This window comes from Xenopus laevis, chromosome 1S (assembly GCF_017654675.1).
Source record: "Xenopus laevis strain J_2021 chromosome 1S, Xenopus_laevis_v10.1, whole genome shotgun sequence".
NCBI lineage: Eukaryota > Metazoa > Chordata > Amphibia > Anura > Pipidae > Xenopus > Xenopus laevis.
In genome coordinates, this window is record NC_054372.1 from 97,108,023 (window position 1) to 97,129,510 (window position 21,488).

General features: G+C 38.0%; 1 protein-coding gene across 4 annotated transcripts in view; it reads left to right on the forward strand.

The window, feature by feature from the left end:
• Nucleotides 1–21,488, forward strand: part of crlf1.S (cytokine receptor-like factor 1 S homeolog) — a 77,406-nt gene that overhangs the window by 16,352 nt on the left and 39,566 nt on the right. The window contains exon 2 of one of the 4 annotated variants that reach the window (XM_041579946.1): nt 15,609–15,794. The exons of the other annotated variants lie outside the window; for them this stretch is intronic. Within the exon in view, the coding sequence (XP_041435880.1) occupies nt 15,773–15,794 (22 nt within the window). The 5' untranslated portion in view covers nt 15,609–15,772. The remainder of the gene's footprint in view (nt 1–15,608; nt 15,795–21,488) is intronic. 4 annotated transcript variants of the gene reach the window in all.

Here is a 21,488-nt window from a genome sequence, read left to right on the forward strand (position 1 = left end):
TCCTCAGAGTATATACTCTGAGGAAGTGCCAAAGGGCACGAAATGCGTCAGTAGTAATGGACATTATGCACTGTAACATTTGGTAAAATAAAGCTTTAATTCAACAGCAGCATGCCGTTCGTTTTTGTACTTTTGACATAACCACTGCTGCCAGATGAATTTGGGCAAGGGAAAATAATTTGCAGGAGTTGTGGGGCCTACAGAAATGAACCATTGAAATCAAATTGCATTAAAGTATCTCTGCACCTCCCCTGTGCTGTGACGGCAAAATCATTCCATAGAACCACTGAGAGCAGTAATAACAACACAGAGCAACAAGAATTCCTCACCTTTTGACCAGAAGGGCAGCAAACATGAACGTCCATACACATGCTTCTAAATGAGTGATGTGTAGATTATTTTTGATCATTGATACTTATCAAATGTTATGTTGCTGTCTAAAGACAAAGGACAAATTTCATATGCATTTGTCATATAATTAATATGCTTCTGGAAAGGCTGTATATTTAGAGTTGTACAGCTAACTAATCATGGCATATACGTTGGAAGAATAATGCCTTTTAAATAAAATCTACATGGGCTTTAAGGGCACCTGTTGGCAAAATATACTATCCCCGACCAAAGGTGTGGCATAATAGAGCCTACACTCCGGTTGGGGGTAACAGTCGTTTTTTTTAAAGGAGGGAGCTCCCGGTCCGACGCATGCGCATAATATATATATAGATATGAATTGTGTGTATAAGGAATAAGTAAATAATGTACTGCAAGTGTGTTATCTTTCTGCTCTTAAAGATATACCAGGATCCATATTCCTTGGACTTCATCAACATTGCCTTGCATAGACCACTGTGTAACCTAGGACAGCAGTTTCTCTGTAGTGTTTACAGATCTTGTTTCCATGCCACTAAAACCTTTTTTATATTTCCACAATGCCATAGAAATCCCATAAAAAAGACCTGTGCTATACACATGGAAATATGTCTTGTGTTTATGTTACCAAAAATCAACCTTGGAATCCTTTGTACACAGAAGTTCTTGGTTAGAATCTGGCTTAGATTTGTTCCACTCTACAGGGTACAACAAGTAACCCTTTGCTTGTCATACAAGACATGAGCTTTTCTGTCAATGAGAATATTGTATTTCTATCTATCTATCTATCTATCTATCTATCTATCTATCTATCTATCTATCTATCTATTAATCTATCTATCATCTATCTATCATCTATCTTTCTATCTGTGTGTATTCTTACAAATGATAGGAAAAGTCTCTTCGCATTATATATTTTATGTAGTGCATAAAAAGCATTTCTATATTTTGAAATTAATATATTAATTGAGAATATTTGTGTGACACAGGGGTTTTTAGGCCTGACAAATGTAAGTTAGATCTACAATATTACGGATGATTTGATTCCTATATGCTATAAAAAAATGTGTGCAGATATGGTATGAAAAATGCAAATAGGTATAAATTTCAATCCCATTTATTCTTATAATCATATAGGATGGGGTAAATTTATTATGTTAATATATTAATGGCCATTGTAACTTTTATATCTTTTATTTACTTTTTAAATTCAATATATTATATTGGAAAGCCTTATTGTCACCAAAGTTCTGGTAATGCACTGGGCGCTCCTTCTATGCTCTTTTACCCAAACTGTTACATGCTTTGTATATATTCAGGACTCGAGTATTGAATATCTACAGAAACCTAAACAAACCATATTTTTTTTTTAAAAAAAATGGAAGAGCACTCACACAAAATTATATTTCCAGTGGAGTACAGCACTCAACAGGTATTGTGCAAAATGTTTTTTAGGAAATGTAATTTACAAACCCAACATATTAGTCACTGTCTGTGACCATAATTTGGATCTTAATACCTTAAGTCTACTATATCATGTAAACAGTAAATAAACCCAATAGGCTGGTTTTGCTTCCAATAAGGATTAATTATTTCTTAGTTTGGATCAAGTAGAAGGTACTGTTTTATTATTATTATAATTTGGAGCTTTCTGAATAACAGGTTTCTGGATAACGGACCCCATGTCTGTATTGAACATGTATTCTGTCTATATGATTGATTTTATTATGATTCAATTATGAAATATTGTGTTTTTAGCCTTATTTTGCCCATTCCTGAGGGAGATTAAGGAATCTAAATATGATAATGCGAAGTTATACACATAGGGGCACATTTACTAAGCTCGAGTGAAGGTTTCGAATGAAAAAAACTTAAAATTTCGAAGTATTTTTCGGTTACTTCGACCATCGAATAGGCTATTACGACCTTCGACTTCGATTAGAACGAATCGAACTAAAAATCGTTAGACCATTCGATAGTCGAAGTACTGTCTTTAAAAAAAAACTTTGACTACATACTTCGGCAGTTTAAACCTACCGAGATACAATGTTAGCCTATGGGGACCTTCCCCATCACTTTTCTAACCTTTTTTTGATCAAAGTAAAATCCTTCGATCGATCGCTTAAAATCGTTCGATTCCAACGATTTTATCGTTCGACCGAACGATTTTTACTTTGATCGACCAATCGAAGGATTTGCGCTAAATCCTTCGAATTCGATTTTCGAATTCAAAAGATTTAAATTCGAGGGTTTATTAACCCTCGATATTCGACCCTTGATAAATGTGCCCCATAGTTTCACTAGAAAAGGTAATTTAATAAACTACCTTCCCCTCCTTCAACTAGTTTGTATGGAGACAGGATCAAATGGAAGTGGATTCAGTATGTATGTATGTATACATTTATATATATATAGCGGTGCTTGGGAATATTTTATCATTATAACTGTTCCACACGGTTAGATAATATTTGATTGTAATAATAGGCAGAATGCACTTTGAACACAAGTCATATTTATAGGACTCGTTGAAAAGAGATGTTTCTTGTCCTTTTACACTTTACACCTCATGAGCTTCTTCAGTTTCTGAATATCATTTTACATTTTGGGCCTGTTGATTGATCATGGGTTGTCTGCTTTGTTGTACAAAGTATGTACGTTTGAATTTCTTCATTAGTTTCTGAGTTTAATTAATAGGCAGAGGTAAAATGAGTCTTAAATACAAAACACATGAGTTCACATCATGCAGATCTTCTGTGAAGTTTTAAAAAGAAACAGAACTAAAAATTTTTAGGGGAAAAAAGATCAGATTGTTGCAACTGCAGTCTTAAGATCATGCTGTCATGTCTGTATATTGGTTTACCAAGCAGGACAAAAAAAAAAAAACATTGAATGCAACATTTCAATCTAGGCAGGTTAGTATCATTAGTTCCCTGAATAGTGACAAACAATAAACAATAATAACAAATAACAATACAGGGTCATAAAAGCAGAAAGTGTATTTCACTAGATGACTAGACTATTCAAAGAAGCTGCATTGATAAAAACAAATGGTGCATATGTTTGTTTTGCCCAGTGGACCTGTGACCTACAGCAGGCATGGCTGGTCCTATCAAATGTGGGGCCCAATTGGGACCATGTTGGCGGGGCCCCTAGACAAAGTGTTGCTGGCTACTGACACACCAAGTATTTAGGAAAATAAGGGCATACAGGCACAAAATAGAAAGGAAAGGGGCAGACAAGGTAACATAATAGGGGCACACAGGGTAAGAGAGAGAGGGAGGAAATAGGAGAGTGGACTGGGCCAATTAGTTTGGGGCTGGGCCGATTCAGCTTGGGAGCAGGCTTGGTTGGATTGGGGGCAGGCAGGGCCTATCAAGGTTGGAGGAAAGCTGGGCCTATGAGAGTTGGGGGCGGCTAGACCTATGGATTTGGGGATGGGCTGGACTCTCAAAGTTGGGGGCAGGCCAGGCAGCATCATGTGCTGAGGGAAATATTATCTGTGCTGCCCTGTGGTGCGGGGCCCCCCAGAGGTGCGGGGCCCAATTGGGCCCAATTGGTCCAATTGGCCTAAGGCCGGCCCTGACAGCAGGGACGGGCAACTGGAGGGTCTCCTCATACTGTTGGAGTACAGCAACCCAGCTTTAGTTTTAGCATCACCTGGAGGGTGGACCTACAGTATTCCACTTTGTCAAGAGCTCTGCTCTGTCTTTTATATACCCAATTCAAAAACAAGTAAATTTAATTTAGGACAACGGCTTAACAGGTATCCAGATGCATGGCATATCATGGCGTTAGATTATTTTGCTGTTAAAAAAATAAGCAAAAAGTATTTTCAGTCCTATTCATTGAACTCATGTTGAACAAGGTAGATACTGCCCATTTAAAAAAAAAGGGCCTTACATATCATGAATTTAGATAGACATTGCAGAGGCACTGTCTGTAACATTTGGGGGATATTTATACTGGTGAAGAGAAAGATCTCAAAAAAACTTCATGAAATGCAAACTAAAGCAAAGTCACATTTAAAATTAATTGAAGACTGGAGTCTATGGGTGTATTTTTTGCTGTGAAACCTGGCGAAAAATTTTGCTCATCAGTATGTACCAGTCATTCATAGTTCCAAAAACGTCTAGAACAGCAAATATGTTTTCATGCAATTTTTCACCTTAACTGTGACATTCAAGCTAGGCTTTTGGGGATATCTAGGAGAGTAAATAGTTATTTACTCTACTCAGTTTGGGAAGCATTATCAATGCTTGCAGTAACCAGCATTTTATCTCTAAATTGGCAATGAAAAAGCACAACAGCAGGTGTGTAGAGTTGCTCTGCTCTGATCTGGTAGCACAACTGATTGTTCTAGTGCAGCAAGCTTGATAAGCATGAATGATGTTTGTTTGGTTTTTGTGTGTATATATATCTCAATCCCCAAAATCGTAGCACTCACTATAAGTCGTCTCTCATTGCCTGGGTGCACGCCACAAGTATACATACCATCCTCCAATGAAGAACTTACTACAGGACTTATCCAAAGTATAAACAATTTATTCAATGATAAGTCCTGTGAGTGTGGCTTCTTCATTGGAGGATTTTATATATATATATGTAGCACTATAGTAAATTAGAGTGGCACCATCTGTACTATGAGCTTACTTTTAAACATATTTGTGCCACGGATGAGACCTTTTCTCTCAGGTGTAAACCCTCACAACGGTATGGAGGCAGGGTGTAGTGCAACTGTAACAAATGTGCTATGCACAAGAACTGGGTGCCAGTGGTTCTTTATGCTTAAATATAGAACTTGTTTCTTTACAAGATGATTCACATCGGAGGTCATAGAACATATAGCATAAAGGATAACATATACTCACAGCACCAGAGAACAGCTGGATCCCTGCAGGCAAGGGAACCTGCCAGCAGTAGTTAAACAGCAATTGAGAAGGTACTCCCAGCTTTCAGCCTGTGCCCTAAGTGGAACCTAGGGGAAATTCTACCATCCCTAAGTCTATGCACTTAGTCTCTACTTCTGGGTTATTATTACCCAGGATCTTAATCCCTCTGACAGTCCTCTTTGGAGCCTTGAGCTGCTCAACTATATAAGCTATTTATCACTCCTAGGGGTATATTTATCAAAGAGTGAAGTTAATAGTGAAGTTCCGCCACTAGAGTGAAATTCCGCCACTCTCCATTCATTTCTATGGGATTTTTATAGGCGTATTTATCAAAGGGTGAACTTTCACTTTCACCCATTGATAAATACGCCTTTCAAAATCCCATAGAAATGAAATGAGAGCTGCGGAATTTCACTCTAGTGGCAGAACTTCACTCTTTGATAAATTTACCCCCTAGAGTGATAGATGAAAGTGTATAGCTATCCACTTTACTAGGGCCGAAGTGCCTAGGTTCCACTACCCATTCCCTTCCTGTCTGCATGGTAAGGGCCAAAGCAATGAACCTAGACCGCATGGTTACCCAGACCTTTATACTATAGCACAGTGGCATCTACAGTACACTCCGAGAACAACAGGGCATTGACACAAGTCCCCATTAGGACCCATTTAGGCATCTAAAATAATTAGGATGTGCCTGCTTATATATATATATATATATATATATATATATATATATATATATATATATATATATACTTTACCTACCTGTGAGGGTTTAGACACTAGGTTTAGTGTCCTACAGTGTATTCAAACAGGTGACTAATATATCCTGCCTACTTATTGGTTGCTATGGGTAACTGGACCTGGTGCAAAGGTAGCACCATATATTATATTACCCCTTAGATATAACTGATTTGTGCATCCTGTAGATATATGTAAGTGTATTCTGATGCTTGTGGAAGTATTGTAACCATAATGTTCAGGGATATCCAGCCAGCATCTCTTATACTAATGACTGTTGACTACAAATCCTGCCACCCTCAAACACCCCCATTACATTCTGTGCCACATTTGTAAAAGGATTGTTTGGCAATAACATGTGCCAGGAAAGGCTTTGGGGCAAATACACACAGTTTACATTGATTAGATAGTTTTGCTAGCTAGTGTTTACAATGATGTATTTGGGATCAGTTACAAAACACTTTCTCTCGTATAAATTCCATCTCTGTGCCAAATTCTGCAATGGATGAACAGTTTTCTTAACAATAGTGAAATTATGTTGATGCATGACTCTGTAAGCCAAAAGCATCAAACCTGGATTGCCAAGAATCCATTTTTGGGTCTGATGGATCACATTAACATGAAATCAATTGCAGATATACATGTACTTCCTTGGAATCAGTTTGGTTCAAAGTTCATAGTTACTTCGGGGACAGTTAATAGTGATTTGCTATTATTGTGAGAACCTATATAAAAATGTTTCAGATCACGCACCATATTTATATCAGATTTTCCACCGATTCCTCCACAACTCTGAAAGGGTGGTCAGACTGAACATGTATAAATCTCTGTCATTTTTAGAGGCTAAAACGGGGTACCGGTATGGAATCTGTTATCCAGAATGCTTGGGACCTGGGGCTTTCTGAATAAGGAATCTTTCCGTAATTTGGATCTTCATACCTTAAGTCTACTAGAAAATCATTTAAACATTAAATAAACCCAATAGGCTGGTTTGCCTCCAATAAAGATTAATTATATCTTTGTTTGGATCAAGTACAAGGTAGTATTCTTTTATTACAGAGAAAAAGGAAATTCTTTGGAGGAATTATTTGGATAAAATGGAGTCTATGGGAGACAACTCTCCATAATTTTGAGCTTTCTGGATAGTGGGTTTCTGGATAACGGGTCCCATACCTGCACTGAATTGGTGCAAAGAACTCGTGCTTTGGATATAACCCATCAAATTTCATGCCGTGTTACAATTGTACCAATTTACTGTGCTGTGATGATTATATAGCCATGGTTTGCTTCCTTTACTCCTTGTCATTGGCAGTACATAAACCCCTTCTCCAATGTCATCACTCTTGGGCTTAGTCACAAATTAGAAGATGAAAATGTTTAACACATGAAAACACAGATGAAAGACATCAGCATTAAAGCCACAAACAGCAGATTTACTGCAAGCATAAATGTGACAGCTTGTTTAAATCGTAGCACAATTCAACTTATTGTAGTAGATACCAACCTGCAGCAGAAAAATGTCTTGTTTTATTTATTGGTGTGACACATCTACATACTTGGTGATAAGGACCATATTTAATTGTTCGATCAAACGAATTGCGGTAAATCCTTCGACTTCGATATTCGAAGTCGAAGGATTTAACTTCGGCAGTCGAATACCGAGGGTTAATTAACCCTCGGTATTCGACCCTAAGTAAATGTGCCCCAAAGTGTTGAAGGCCATCTTTGGCTTTGTTCTTTTCCTAATCACTACCCTATTAGGAAGTGTTGTGATTAGGAACAAGCAAACTGCACTGCCATTTTTGTTTCTTAAGTGTGAAAAGCATTTTATAAAGATCCAATCAGCATGTTTCCATAGTAATCTGTCTTTGAGAATTAATATTAATGATAAAATGAAATACCATTGATATCTAAAGGAAACTTCATTGTGCTTTTCCTGTTAGTGGTGTCAGCATGGCAAAAATAGAACAATGCAACAGTTTTTCCTCTGCACAGTTATTGCTTTGCTTTGCTATATGCATCATATGCTGCATAACCTTCATTATAGCCACCAAGCATATGATCAAGGCTTATACAACTCGAAACTAGTTGGGCATGTTCCTGTTGCAATTTTAAAAAGATATGTAGATTCTTCTACAGTTTTGGCTGCATTGATGTTACATGCATGGGACCTCTTATCCAGAGTACTTGGGATTCCTGATAATAGATCTTTCCATAATTTGGATCTTCATACCTTAAGTCTACAAGAAAATCATGTAAATATTAAATAAACCCAATAGGCTGGTTTTGCTTCCAATAAGGATTAATTATATCTTAGTTTGTAAAAGAAAAAGGAAATAGTTTTTTTAATTTTTGGATTATTTTGGATAAAATGGAATGTATGGGAGATGGCCTTTCCATAATTTATAGCTTTCTACTGTATGTAATGGGTTTCTGGATAACATATCCCATAAGTATGCGTTGTATGCGTAGAGTTTAGAGTGGGTTTTATTTTTCTCTGTTCACAGAGAAGAATGCTTAGGATGATAATTGTCCATAATTAAAAATTTAAAGTTTTTCATATCTGAAAATTTTGGAAAGCACAAGATGTTTATAGCTATGCTGCCCATTTGGTGTTTCATGTATAGTGGGGGGGGGGCAATAGTGCCTAAAATATTTTCTAAAATTAAAAAACTGAATAAATAAACACAACCTACACAACTACAGCATTTTGCAGGATGGAAAAATACATGAAGTCCCTTATCCTGTCTGTTTTTCATTTAAGTGTCAGCAAAAGTACTTAAAGCTAAGATTTAAGGGAAAAGTATAATTGTAAAAACAGGCATTCAACTTGTATCCTACCAGCTTGTTCTAAACTGGTTTGTAGATAAGATACTGTAAAATAACTTCAGAATACGTTTATGAAAATAGCTACTGGAACCAATGAGAATCATTTTAAGGGATGTGTTGTAAGAAGAGTCAAAATCTAATCTTTTACACACACACAATGGTTCATGGAATCTTTGGATCTCTGAAACACAGAGAAAAAAAACAAAGCTTTTACTGTGTGCGTAGAAGAGTTAAATTAGTTTATACTCAGTACAGAAATAAATCAGATTTCCTTGATGATAAATAAGGGCACATGTGTAAGTATACAAGGTCAAGAGTTGTTACTTCTTGGACAGTTTTATGTGTACAATGCATTATATGTTTCTATTTAATCCCCAAAATGTGCTGTTTATTAGAGTTAACATATAATTCATCCTATCTTTTGTGTTGGATGAGGCAGACATTTTCTTAAACACACAAATTCATTTATAATAGTTACATTTGGCAGCCCTTTTATGCCCTAACCGTGGGATTTGTTCTGGCGTTGCTAATTGAATGAACATACAGCAATCTGTAGGGTTAACCCTGTCATCACTACTGTAGTAGTTTTATATCCACAGGTACATCCTTTCCATGCGTTAAATTTGGTCCCAGGATGGAAATGCTCCAATCACATTCTTGCATTATTTTTTCATTAATAATATTCAGGTATTAGACCTATTATCCAGAATGCTCGGGACATGGATTTTCCAGATAAGGATCTTTCTGTAATTTGGATCTCCCCCATTTAGGGCCCATTGTGATTTTTTTCTCACAAAAAAACTCTCTAAAAATCTCTAAAAATTTGAGATTTATAAAGTGAAAAAAACCACGAAAGCCTTTCATGGCAAACTTGGCCAAGTAAAAGTTGTCGAGGTGCTGGAGAAGTCAATGGGAGGACCGCTGATCCTATTGAACCATTTTTAACTAATCAAAATGTTAAAGGTCCCAAGCATTCGGAAAAACAAATCCCATACCTGTGAATAAAATTGATTCATACTGGGGAGGTAAAGGTGCAGCTTCTCTTTGACATTTAATTGGTCCCAACAGGACTAAAACTAATACCAGCAAGGGGAAAACATTTTTTACTTCCTTGTTTTGTGACAAAAAGTCACGGGATTTCCCTCCCTGTCCCTCATTTGCATATGCAAATTAGGATTCGGATTTGGTTCACCCGAATCCGAATCCTGCTAAAAAAGGCCAAATCCCGAACCGAATCCTGGATTCGGTGCATCCCTCAAGTAGCAACAAGAGTAACTGAAGCTTCAGTAGTTTTGTTTAGTGTTTTTTAGTTATGAAACTGTGCCTGATCAGATGAAGTATTTTCATTACTTATAGCTTGATAATTGGGCAGCTGTATGGTAGTGTAGCCCACTGAAGCCCAAAAGAAATATACTGTTTTGAGAGCAGAACCTTTTCAAAACGTCTACAAAAAGTTTTCTTCTTCTAGCTATGTCAGATTTTATAACTATAATGTTAAAACAATTAACATATTTGTTTGAATCGATATAACTGCTATTTATACCCTAGTGATAAGTAACAGCAAATCTTTTTAACTGCCTAATTCATTGATATCCCATAAAATGAATCCCTTATATTCTTGCTTTTAGATTGCCAGCCTCATACATACTTTTTGTATTTTGTAGACAGCTTTAGCTTTAAATAGAATGCTATTTCTATTTCTATGATAGTTTTCTATTATTATATGGTTTCTAGGATCCTAGTAGCCAGTAATTGATTGTGAAGCTATAACATTCAGATTTTTTTTATGTATTTTACTTGTCAAATCCTCTGCTCTTTGTCTTCCAGTCTTGTCAGTCAGCTAAATATATACTATAAATAAAAAAAAAACCTAATGAGCAATCTGAAGGTTAATTTCAATATGACTTTCCATTTCTGTTACATAACCAGTTACTGATATCCTTTACTTGGTTATGCACGTGTATGCTTCTGAAGTATAATGATCTTGTAACATAATCCACTCACCCTGGTGGTCTAGTGGGGGGACGGCAGGGACCCTCCACCGCAGGCGCCGGTCTCTTAGAGTGCGTGCCTGGCGCCTCTTCCTAGTTTTAAGGCACAGGCGCGCTGGCATGATGACATCAGCGCGAATTGTCGCGAAAATTCAAATGTACTTAAAGGGCCATTTTTCATTCAAACTGCCCATTATAGGATCTTGTTCCTGGTGCTATCTGAGCTTTTGCTATCTGTTTTGAACCTGTTTGATTCCTGTTTGACCCCCTGCCTGGCTTTTGACTATTCTGACCTCTGAATCCTGACCCTTGCCTGTATACCGACTATCTCTTCAGCTCAACCCCTCTGATTGACTTCCTGGTTTGACCCTTGCCTGCCTGACTACGTTTACTCTCTGCCTGCCCCAACCCGGCCTGATCTGACTACACTATTGCCTAACGTCTTGTACCGCGACCTTCGGCCTAAAGACTCTAGCTAACAGTCGTGCCCCTCTGCCTATCCAGAACCTCTAGCCTTGCACCTCTCGTTTAAGTCCTGGTGGCATCCAAGTAGCTGAGGGCTCCTCCCGAGGCCAAAGGCGGTCACACTACAGGTGAAGCACGAGCCGAGACCAGGGTGCTTGGCATTTGTTCTGGTGTTGGGTGCCGACCATGACAGATCTCACCTGTCCGAATTCATTTTAGGTTATACAGTATAAAATAGAATGTATTATTAGTAACATAAGAAAAAAAATGAACATGTGCACTGGCCAAGGTTTTGTTAGAATATGTAGAAATGTCTGCCAAAGCAAATTTCTTTTTTTAATTCCACCAGATCAACATATATTTTATCAGAAAAAAAAGAAATCTTGACATAAAAAATAACAGTTTTCGTTTTATAAATTTCACTCAACCCCACCCACACAGCCACAAGCACACCATTTATCTTACTGAATGATAAAATAATGAACTTTCACAGGCTGTTTGTTTCTGTAGCCACCTGTGCATGGGATCTCTTTGCTACTGACATAGATTTGGCTCGTGTATTATATAAAGTGTTCCAGCTAGACTGAGACTTCCCCAGAAATCTGCTTGCTTAGATAAAACTTAAATAATTAAAGAGCTGTAGACTTGGACTGTCATCTTTTCCAAACATTTTGCATATGAACCATGTTTTTCTAGTTATTTCATCACTCCTAATAATCATTTCAAGGTTCCTATACCTTCCCCCATTGAAATCTGGTGACATATGCAATTTTTAGAAACAGATTGAGCAATTTGGCAAGGGCTATAGTTTATAGTCCTTTATTGTTCACAAGTCTTTAAATATAAAAGACAAATTAGTTGAGAAGGTGGAGCGTTTTGCATATATTTTTATGGGTGAAGTTCATTCCACCTTATTTGCCTTCAGCCATTGTGAAAACTTTGCCCCTAGATCACCAGTTTCAGTAGACATTTGCTGTAAACATTAGGCTAATGTCACAACGGGCTGAAACTCAGCCTGCATCCTGATCCATTGTGTAAGGCCAGGTGCAGGCACATGCAGTGGATTTCGGCGAGGTAATGTACTGTTTGCAGTGTAGGGACTGATTCTCATTGTGCATTAGCCTAAAGCTGGCCATAGATGTGCAGATTTTACCCTTGTATCTGACAAAGATCGGACATCACAATCTTACGACCTGCCACTAACAGATAAAATAAAGAACAAATCAAACGATATTCTGCCATGACAGCAATCGTACGAATGTTATGTCCAACCAATAGTAGTGACAGTCACCCATTGATATTGTCAGATAGGCAATACATGCAGTGATATTGTTAGGCGACAGAAATCTTCTAACCTGTCCAATCGACTAAATGACCAGTGGTACGAAAATCGTTAGGACGATTCACACACTGTCCAAAAATTGTACGAAACTTCGATTCATACAACATACTGTATCTTTGCGGCTATGGGCAGCCTTAGACTGAATCTACAAACCCGAAGCAAATTCTCAGATAACTAGAATCAATATAGTTTTTTACCATTGATATTATAAAGAGACTGTTCAAAAGACACTGGGATTAAACAATCAGGTGACAGATTGAGCGTTTATTGTTTTAACCCACTCTTGTTTGTAATTCTATGTCTATTAGCACGTGGCATCTAATTATTATACACACACAAAAATGGAGACCGCTCAAGCTCACCGCTAAGTTCTCCCCCTGCCAGGTGCTCAGTCTCCAGTGTCCCCACTGTATTGCACACAAAAACTAGAAAGTTAACGGCACTTCTGGACTAGTTTTATTGTAGCAGGTAGCTGTACAAAACGCGTTTCGGGATAAGATCCCTTAATCATAGGCTTATTTTTTGTACAGCTACCTGCTACAATAAAACTAGTCCAGAAGTGCAGTCAACTTTCTAGTTTTTGCATCTTATTATTATAACTCTGCAGAGCTGGTTGCAAAGAGCAAAATATTGATGCAATCTGACATGTTTTTGCACAATAAAAAATTGCTGCTGGTTTCTGTGTTCCAAAACAAAGCAGAGAGCCCTGTATTCACCCCATGTATACAGTGCTGCCTGCATTCAGTACTGGGGTGAGGCATGTAGGTATTCTCCACCAATAATGTAACTATCAGAGCCGGGGCCTGGGTTCAGGCAGCGGAATTGGGCCTCCCCCTCTCCGGATGCAACTTTCAGTAGGTATTCACATCAGCTTGAGAAGGCCACGAGGGGGTGTGAGCCTAGGTGCAATCTGCCCCTATTTCCCACTTCAAACCCCTTTACCTGCAGGTCATTTGGACTTGCAGGTTAGGAAGCACTAGCAGACACAGCTAGTGATGCACGAATCTGTCTGTGTGTCAAAAATGTGCGAAACGCGAAAAGTCAATGGGCATCAAAATAATTTTGACGCACATCAATTTTGACAATGTCGACAATTTTTATACGCACGACTATTTTGTCCAAATGAATTAAAGTTAATGGGTAAGATTGTGTGATCTTTTGGGGATCCCTAGTTAGACCCTGTGATATACTTTGAGAAATTCACAACTGAAAAATGGAAAGAATGTTTTTGTGATGTTTTTCTGGTACAAAACTAAAGGTACAATGGAGCTGTGGAGAAAAGAATTATGTGGGGAGCCAGTATGCTGCCTTCTAAATTATTGTGGGTTGGTTCTTCCTGCTAATTAAAGGAACGTGCAGTGATGAAAAGATACTGTATGAACTTTCCTTTCTTTGAAAGCTAAATAATGAAAACGTATATTTGTTCTAGATGCTTGCTGATTTGAAGCCTATGTGCAGGACCAATCATTCCACATTATAATTGGGGAATCTTGGCAATTGGCCTTGCCTTATTATCATTCCTAACATCACCAACCAAAATGTAAAAAATATTCCTTTTGATTACTTAGAATCATCTGGAAACAATTCTACATTTGGCCTATCATTACCTTTTCGTCTTACTAAGATCTGTTTTTCAAATCTCCTGTACTGCCAACTATTTCTTATGTTATATCCTTTTCCAACTTTGGGGAGGACCCTTACTGATTTTTAAATGGGGGTCTCTACATGTATGAAATGAAAAGAGAGATGAAAACCATTGTGAAGCATTGTGGAAAGGTCCCCCAGATATGCAAATAATGAAAAAACATAAACACACACCTACACACCTTTTTTAACCCTTTTTTGTAGTGTCCAGAAACTTGAGATGCTGGAACTTGAGCATCATGCACCATATTTTTTACCTCTGTAGCACATACAAGGTTACACGCTTAGAGCATACTAAGGAATGGTTATGCCAAAGAACCTCTACACATCTATATAATCGATCTTTAGATCGATTATATATAATATAATATTATATATAATATATAGCAATGACTAATATTATATAGCAATGACTAATAAGAAATGTCTCTACTTATTGATATCATGAGTCAGAGAAACACTAAAAGGTCTGATCTAATTTATATTGACTGTAATTATTCCTTGCTGCTTCATACCAATGTTGGAATGGAGCCCTTTCTCTTCAGAGAAGGGTCACTTCTTTATCAATGTTGCTGATGGGATTCTAAAAGCAGAACTGGATTCTAGACATGGACAATTTGTGCAGATGTTGTTCAACTGCAGGCTATCAGGGGGTGCTGAAACTTGTAGATTAATTTGGAAGGCTGGGGTTGTCCATCCCTGCTGCAGACTATGAATTTATTTGTTTGTTTAATTGAATTTAATTAACCTGTAGCAAGCCTGTAATTGCTTATAATTAGGTCCTATTAAAAAAACGAAACATTTAAAAAAATTAATCAGATGTTGTTAGCAACCGTGCTAGATCCTTTTAGTTTAATGTAACATAACTTGCCTTGAGCAGTACAACCAGTTTGCACCTGCACATTCAAAGTTGTTAGATCAGCCCTTGGGGCTCATTAGCAGTGCAATGATATCCTCACAGGTGCATCAGTAGGTGGATGGGAAGTACTAGTCATTCCACCTGTGCTGCTGTGTAGATATCCACAGACAATGTTCCCTCTAATTCCTTTTCGGCTATGTGCACCAAAAAAAAATATTTTGTGTGCAACTTGTGTGCGCAGTTTTTTAAAACTGTTGTCTCATGTCAGAATTAATAAAAACATGTTCTGTTTATACACAAAATTCTTTGTGCGCATCACAATTTGTTGCATTCGCTGGCCTCAGAATTTAATTGCGCATGCACGAGTGCACACCTTAGAGGGAACATTGACCACAGAATATTAACATAGTCATTCTGACAAAGTATCACATTCTTAGAAGAAAGGATATAAAATTACCATATTTTTACCCGCAATGCAGGATGTTTCCCAAGAACTCCAGCTTGCTGCACTAATTACTGGAACCTGCAATTTTGGTATGATGGACTAATATGGACCCACATTAGTGTGCAATGATGATGCATGCAGCGTTAACAACAGTATTAGCATGTGATTCGCTGAACACAAATTCCCACTGAAGACACCATGGAAGTAATACATCCAAAAGGTAGGTACTATTTCCAGGGATTGGAAATCCTGTTGTTTATGCAACTTGTACTTTGCAGTTTGCGTGCAATTGCACTCACAGCAAGCTGATAAAGCCTGTGTATATATGTTCAGAAATACCTTATAGCACAGTAAGATCAAAGTGCTTCAGTGCTGAAAAGTTTACTACTTGTATTAATACAGGTCCCAAGCATTCCAAATAATAGATCCCATTCCTGTATATATCAATTCTTGCATCTTGTGACTGGAGTTTATTTTGATAAGAAAAATCTGGGGTTTAAAGTGTTTATTTTGATGGAATACTTTATTCAAGCCTACAACCTAAACCCTTAGCAACTTGACCACCCTTTCCCCTTACCGTACATCTCACTTCCTCTCCCTCTTAGATTGTAAGCTCTTGCTAGCAGGCCCCTCCCCCATTGTCTTCTAACAATTTCCAGTTGTAACGCTAAATAATTTTTAGAGAAATGTTTGTCTGTAAGTGTTAAAGTTTGGTATTGTATTTGTATCTCTTTAGTCTGTCAAGCACTGCATTAAATGATGGTTCTACAAAACTAATAATAATTATAATAAATACTTCCTCGTGATTTCTCCTGCCTTTTTGACTTGCATTACCATTAAAGTCTACGGCAACCTTGAGCAAAGTGAGAAAAATATTCTTAAACGTTTTTGCGCGTGAGAAAATATTAGCTAAAAATGATCAGCAATGTTTCTCATAAGTGGGATTCACTGAGAAAATTCGTAAAGAATTTTTACATTTTTGATAAATTTGCTCTTTAGTCTGTACTTTTAAAAAGCTTCTCATGGAAGCATATTATTTTAATTTAAAAATACACATGGTTCCTTTTACTGAGCTTTTGGGGGGGCAAGTAATGAATATCTGTTATCTAACGTTTCATTGAACACTATAGACTAGGCTTTATTTAAGCAATAGATAAAAGATGGTTGATCACAGCAGAACTGTTAGCAAACATACTGCAATATAACACAGGACTTGTACTTCAAGGAAATTGTTGTTTACAAGATAGGAATAATTGGTATGTCAATTCCAATTAATATTTTTCATTTTTTGGTGGGTCCAGCCAGGGTTGGACTGGACCATCGGAGGCCCAACTGCCCATCAGGTTCCAAAGTTCCATGCCCCCCCCGCATGCACGAACGCCGGTGCGCCAGGCCGCATTTTGCTTTTTTTATGGGGCCAGGTGATCGGGGTGCGGGTCTGGGCCAGCGGGGGCCCATGAGGGCCACGGCCCACCAGTTTTTTTCCTGGTGTCCTGCTGGCCCAGTCCAACAATGGAGTTCAGAAAGGATCACTGTTGTCTGAATGCTCTTTATTCATTGTCATATAATGCTCTGTCATAATGATTGGTAGAACTTTACTTAGAAGGCACGAATGAGCTCTGAGGACAGAAATTTAATCATTATACTTAAAATTGCAGTAAACCCACTTTTTCAACATAAATTCAATGGATAGGGCTTGGGCTGAACATACATTTTGCCTATTGTTTTAATTAGAAAATAGTTTTGATTTGAAAAGTACAGTCACATACTACTTTCTGTTCATGTAACCACAATCAACACAAACCAGCAGTCCACTATGAATGTCCTTTATACATTCAAATCCTTCCCATCCCCAACTCCAGCCTATTAGGCTGTAAGATAAAGAGCAACTCATTATGGCTTGTCAGCAGGGGTGATCCTGGCCCCTCTGCCGCCTGAGGCAGCAGCAGTTGCTGCTGCCCCCCCTCCCCCAGAAATTCGCTGTTAAAGTACCAGGAGCAGCATTTTTGCTGCCCCTGGTACCTAGTGGGGAGCTGCTGCCTGAGGCGACAGCCTCAACTCGCCTCATTGGCGAAGCACGCCTGCTTGTCAGTGGACTGCTGGTTTGTTTCAGTTGTGCTCATAAGAACCAGAAGTAGTATACAACTTTACTTTTAATTTCAGTGTTTGCCTAGTTTAGAAAAACATATATGTTATATGTTTGCTAATTTCATATAAGTCCAAATGGCATATGGTCTTTTCTTATAGATTTATTTATGATTTATTTAACTGTTGGTAAGGTCAAGAGTCAAGTCAAGAGTGAGTTTATTGTCATTTCATCCATATACATTTGTACAGTACAGAGTGACATGAAACAACATTCCTCTAGGACCAGGGTGCTACACACAACATAGAAGTACCTGACAACAGACAAAAAGTGCAAGTGCAAAAATATGCAACTCCTGCAAGACAGGACAGTATAGTGCAGGGACAGGACAAGACAGTGCACACTCAGCAGATGTAATATGTTAAGTTATAATGCTAAATGTCAGACATGATGGGTGTATCATTGTGATATGATAGTAGTAAGAACATGATAAAGAACAGGATAAAGTGCAGATGTGCTGATAGAGAATTGTAATCAATGGCTATTTATTTATACAATAAGGTCAGATGGAGTGTGATTTGGTTCTCCATAACTTAAAGTAGTTAGGTAATAAAAGGTAATAACTTTGCCCAGTGGCAGTAACCCATAGAAACCTATAGAATGTATTGGTCACCTGTTTAAAAGCAAGTGCCTAACTGGTTGCTATGGGTTACTGCTTATGGGGGGTTATGTAATAAAAGGCACTAAGTTTGCCAGGGACAGTAACCCATAGCAACCAATTAGGCATCTGGTTGGTTGCTATGTATTACTGCTTATGGGCAAACTTAATGCCTTTTATTACATATGGGCTACTAAAACATTATTTAAACATTAAATAAACCCAATAGGATTGTTTTTTCCTCCAATAAGGATGAATTATCCCTTAGTTCGGATCAAGTACAGGGTATTGTTTTATTATTACAAAGAAAAAGGAAAGCATTTTTAAAAACAAATTATTTGATTAAAATGGGAATCTATGGGAGATGGCCTTTCTATAATTCAGAGCTTTGTAGGCTTTGTGGGTTGTCATACCTGTATACAGGGCTGGATTTACATAGTGGTCACCCCTAGGCCCACTGCCGTTCGTCACCGCTGTCCCCTCCCCTTTATTCCTGGACATTTTCATCACCTGGCTGGAGTAATGGTGATTGGCGCATGGGAAATTTAAAAAATGATTGTATCTCCAGCGCATCCCCCGTGCTTTTGAACCGATGTGGGTGTGGTTGGGCAGCATGCTGCCCCCCCTAAAATCCTGCTGCCCTAGGCCCGGGCCTAGGGGACCTTTCCAAAAATCAGGGCCTGCCTGTATAATGCCAATAACAGTACAGCACAAGGGGTATCTTTCAGGTGACACTGAAACATGGCAAACTAAGATTACTAAAAAATAGGTAGCCTTGCAGAAGAACTAATTCTATTCTATTAAAAAGTATATGAGATTGGCAGCAGCGTTCATTATTAACTGGAGTTGGGATCATTTCTAATTCTAAACATAACTATAATACCACAGCACCTAGTGTCTGCATTTTATTTAATATTTAGTTATTTCAGCTGAAATGAATGAAACTCCACATTTGTCAAGGTTAATTTCATGTAAGAAAAAAAGATAATTGCCATCGATTTGAGAAGACAATTATCCTAAAGGCAACAGAGTTTAAAGTGTTTCACTTCACAAGCGGACTGTCCCACTGACATGAAAATGGGAAACAGCAACAAGGGAAATGAGGCCTTCTTAAGGGTGAGGCCATTAAAGCAGCAGCCTCCATGTGATTATTGTATTGCCAAATGACGTGTGATGTTTTACAGTGTTAAAGCTTTTGAACCTGTCAGACATATGGATGAACACTTCCAGGCTATTATTACTTTGGTGTTAGGAAGAGATGTATTAATTACTGCCCAGGGCCGTCTGTTTTACAGAGCTGGAGTTCAAAGGGTAGTATACTGAATGCAGACTGCAAAGTCTGAGAACATAGTTTAAAAACAATGAAACAAAATAAAACCTCATGAAACCTGCTTCTTTAACGAAAGCCTGTTTTTTTACAAGATATTTGTTTAGTGAAATATATCACATCTATTCTATGACAAAGCCACAAAACGTATTAGAATCCATTGTGCACTGGTGGGATAATCTCCTGACACTTTATTTTGTACTAACAATTAATTAAGGCAAATTATGTTTAAAAATATCCAGGACAGGATCATTATCTACTTCATAAAATGGGGTTAGTTGATACCTTGGTGTTACTAGTTTTTGAGTGTTTTAACATTCAGTGGTGTATCTATAGAGGAAGCAGACCCCATCAAAGAGGGGGCAGGAAACAGGGGTGCCCAGAACATGGAGTTACCTCTATAGCATTAAAAATTTCCCCTCCCCACCACTCTTCTTTAAATAGTAGCACTCAGAAGCAGCTATGAATTCTGGGCCCCTCTGAAGATATTTTTGAACTGAGAGCCCAGAACACTTTTGTTCCCAGACCATGGGGTCAGTTTAGCATTAAATTCACCTGCATTATAGCATTAAAATTCACCTGAGGGCCCAGAACTAACATGCTTAAGATTTTAAGAAAAAAACACATAGAGATTTGTAACATCACGTGTTAAAGTGGCTTTTCTGACTTTCTAAACTAAGGTCTGTTGGGCTTAATGAAGTCGCTTGCACATGGATAGGAAACTGGCTACAGGATCGGGTACAGAGGGTGGTTTGCAGATGACACAAAACTATCCAGCCAAATTAATTCCATCCAAGATGTTTCATCCTTGCAACACGATCTTGACAAACTGGGCAGCTAAGTGACAAATGAGATTCAATGTTGATAAATGTAAAGTCATGCACCTAGGATGTAAAAATATCCAAGCCACTCATACCCTTAATGGGACTGCACTAGGCAAATCCATTATGGAAAAGGACCTTGGAGTCCTTGTAGATAATAAACTTGGCTGTAGCAAGCGATGCCAGTCAGCAGCATCAAGGGCAAATAAGGTCTTGCGGTGTATTAAAAGGGGCATAGAGTCACGGGAGGAGGGGGTCATTCTTCCACAGTATAGAGCACTTGTAAGGCCCCATCTAGAATATGTCGTACTGTTTTGGTCTCCATCACTCAAACAGGACATTATTGTATTAGAGAGGGTACAGAGAAGGGCAACTAAGCTGGTAAAAGGTATGGAAAATCTTAGCTATGGGGAAAGACTGGCCAAATTGGGGATGTTCACGCTGGAGAAGAGGCGCTTAAGGGGTGAAATGATAACTATGTATAAATATTTAAGGGGATCATATAAAAATCTCTCTAATGCTTTATTTACCAGTAGGTCTTTCCAGCTGACAAAAGGTCACCCATTCCGATTAGAAGAAAAGAGGTTCCGCCTAAATATTCGGAAGGGGTTTTTTACAGTGAGAGCTGTGAAGATGTGGAATTCTCTACCTGAATCAATTGTACAGGCTGATACATTAGATAGCTTTAAGAAGGGGTTGGATGGCTTTTTAGCAAGTGAGGGAATGCAGGGTTATGGAAGATCGCTTATAATACAAGTTGATCCAGGGACTAGTCCGATTGCCATTTTGGAGTCAGGAAGGATTTTTTCCCCCCTCTGAGGCAAATTGTTTAAGGCTTCAGATGGTTTTTTTTGCCTTCCTCTGGATTAACTGGCAGTTAGGCATATTAAAAAAAAAAAAAAAGGTTGAACTTGATGGACGTGTGTCTTTTTTCAACCTTACTTAATATGTTACTATGTTACTATATTAAAGTTAAAATTACTGGGGATGCCAAATGATAGGCATTACCCAGTCATTAAAAT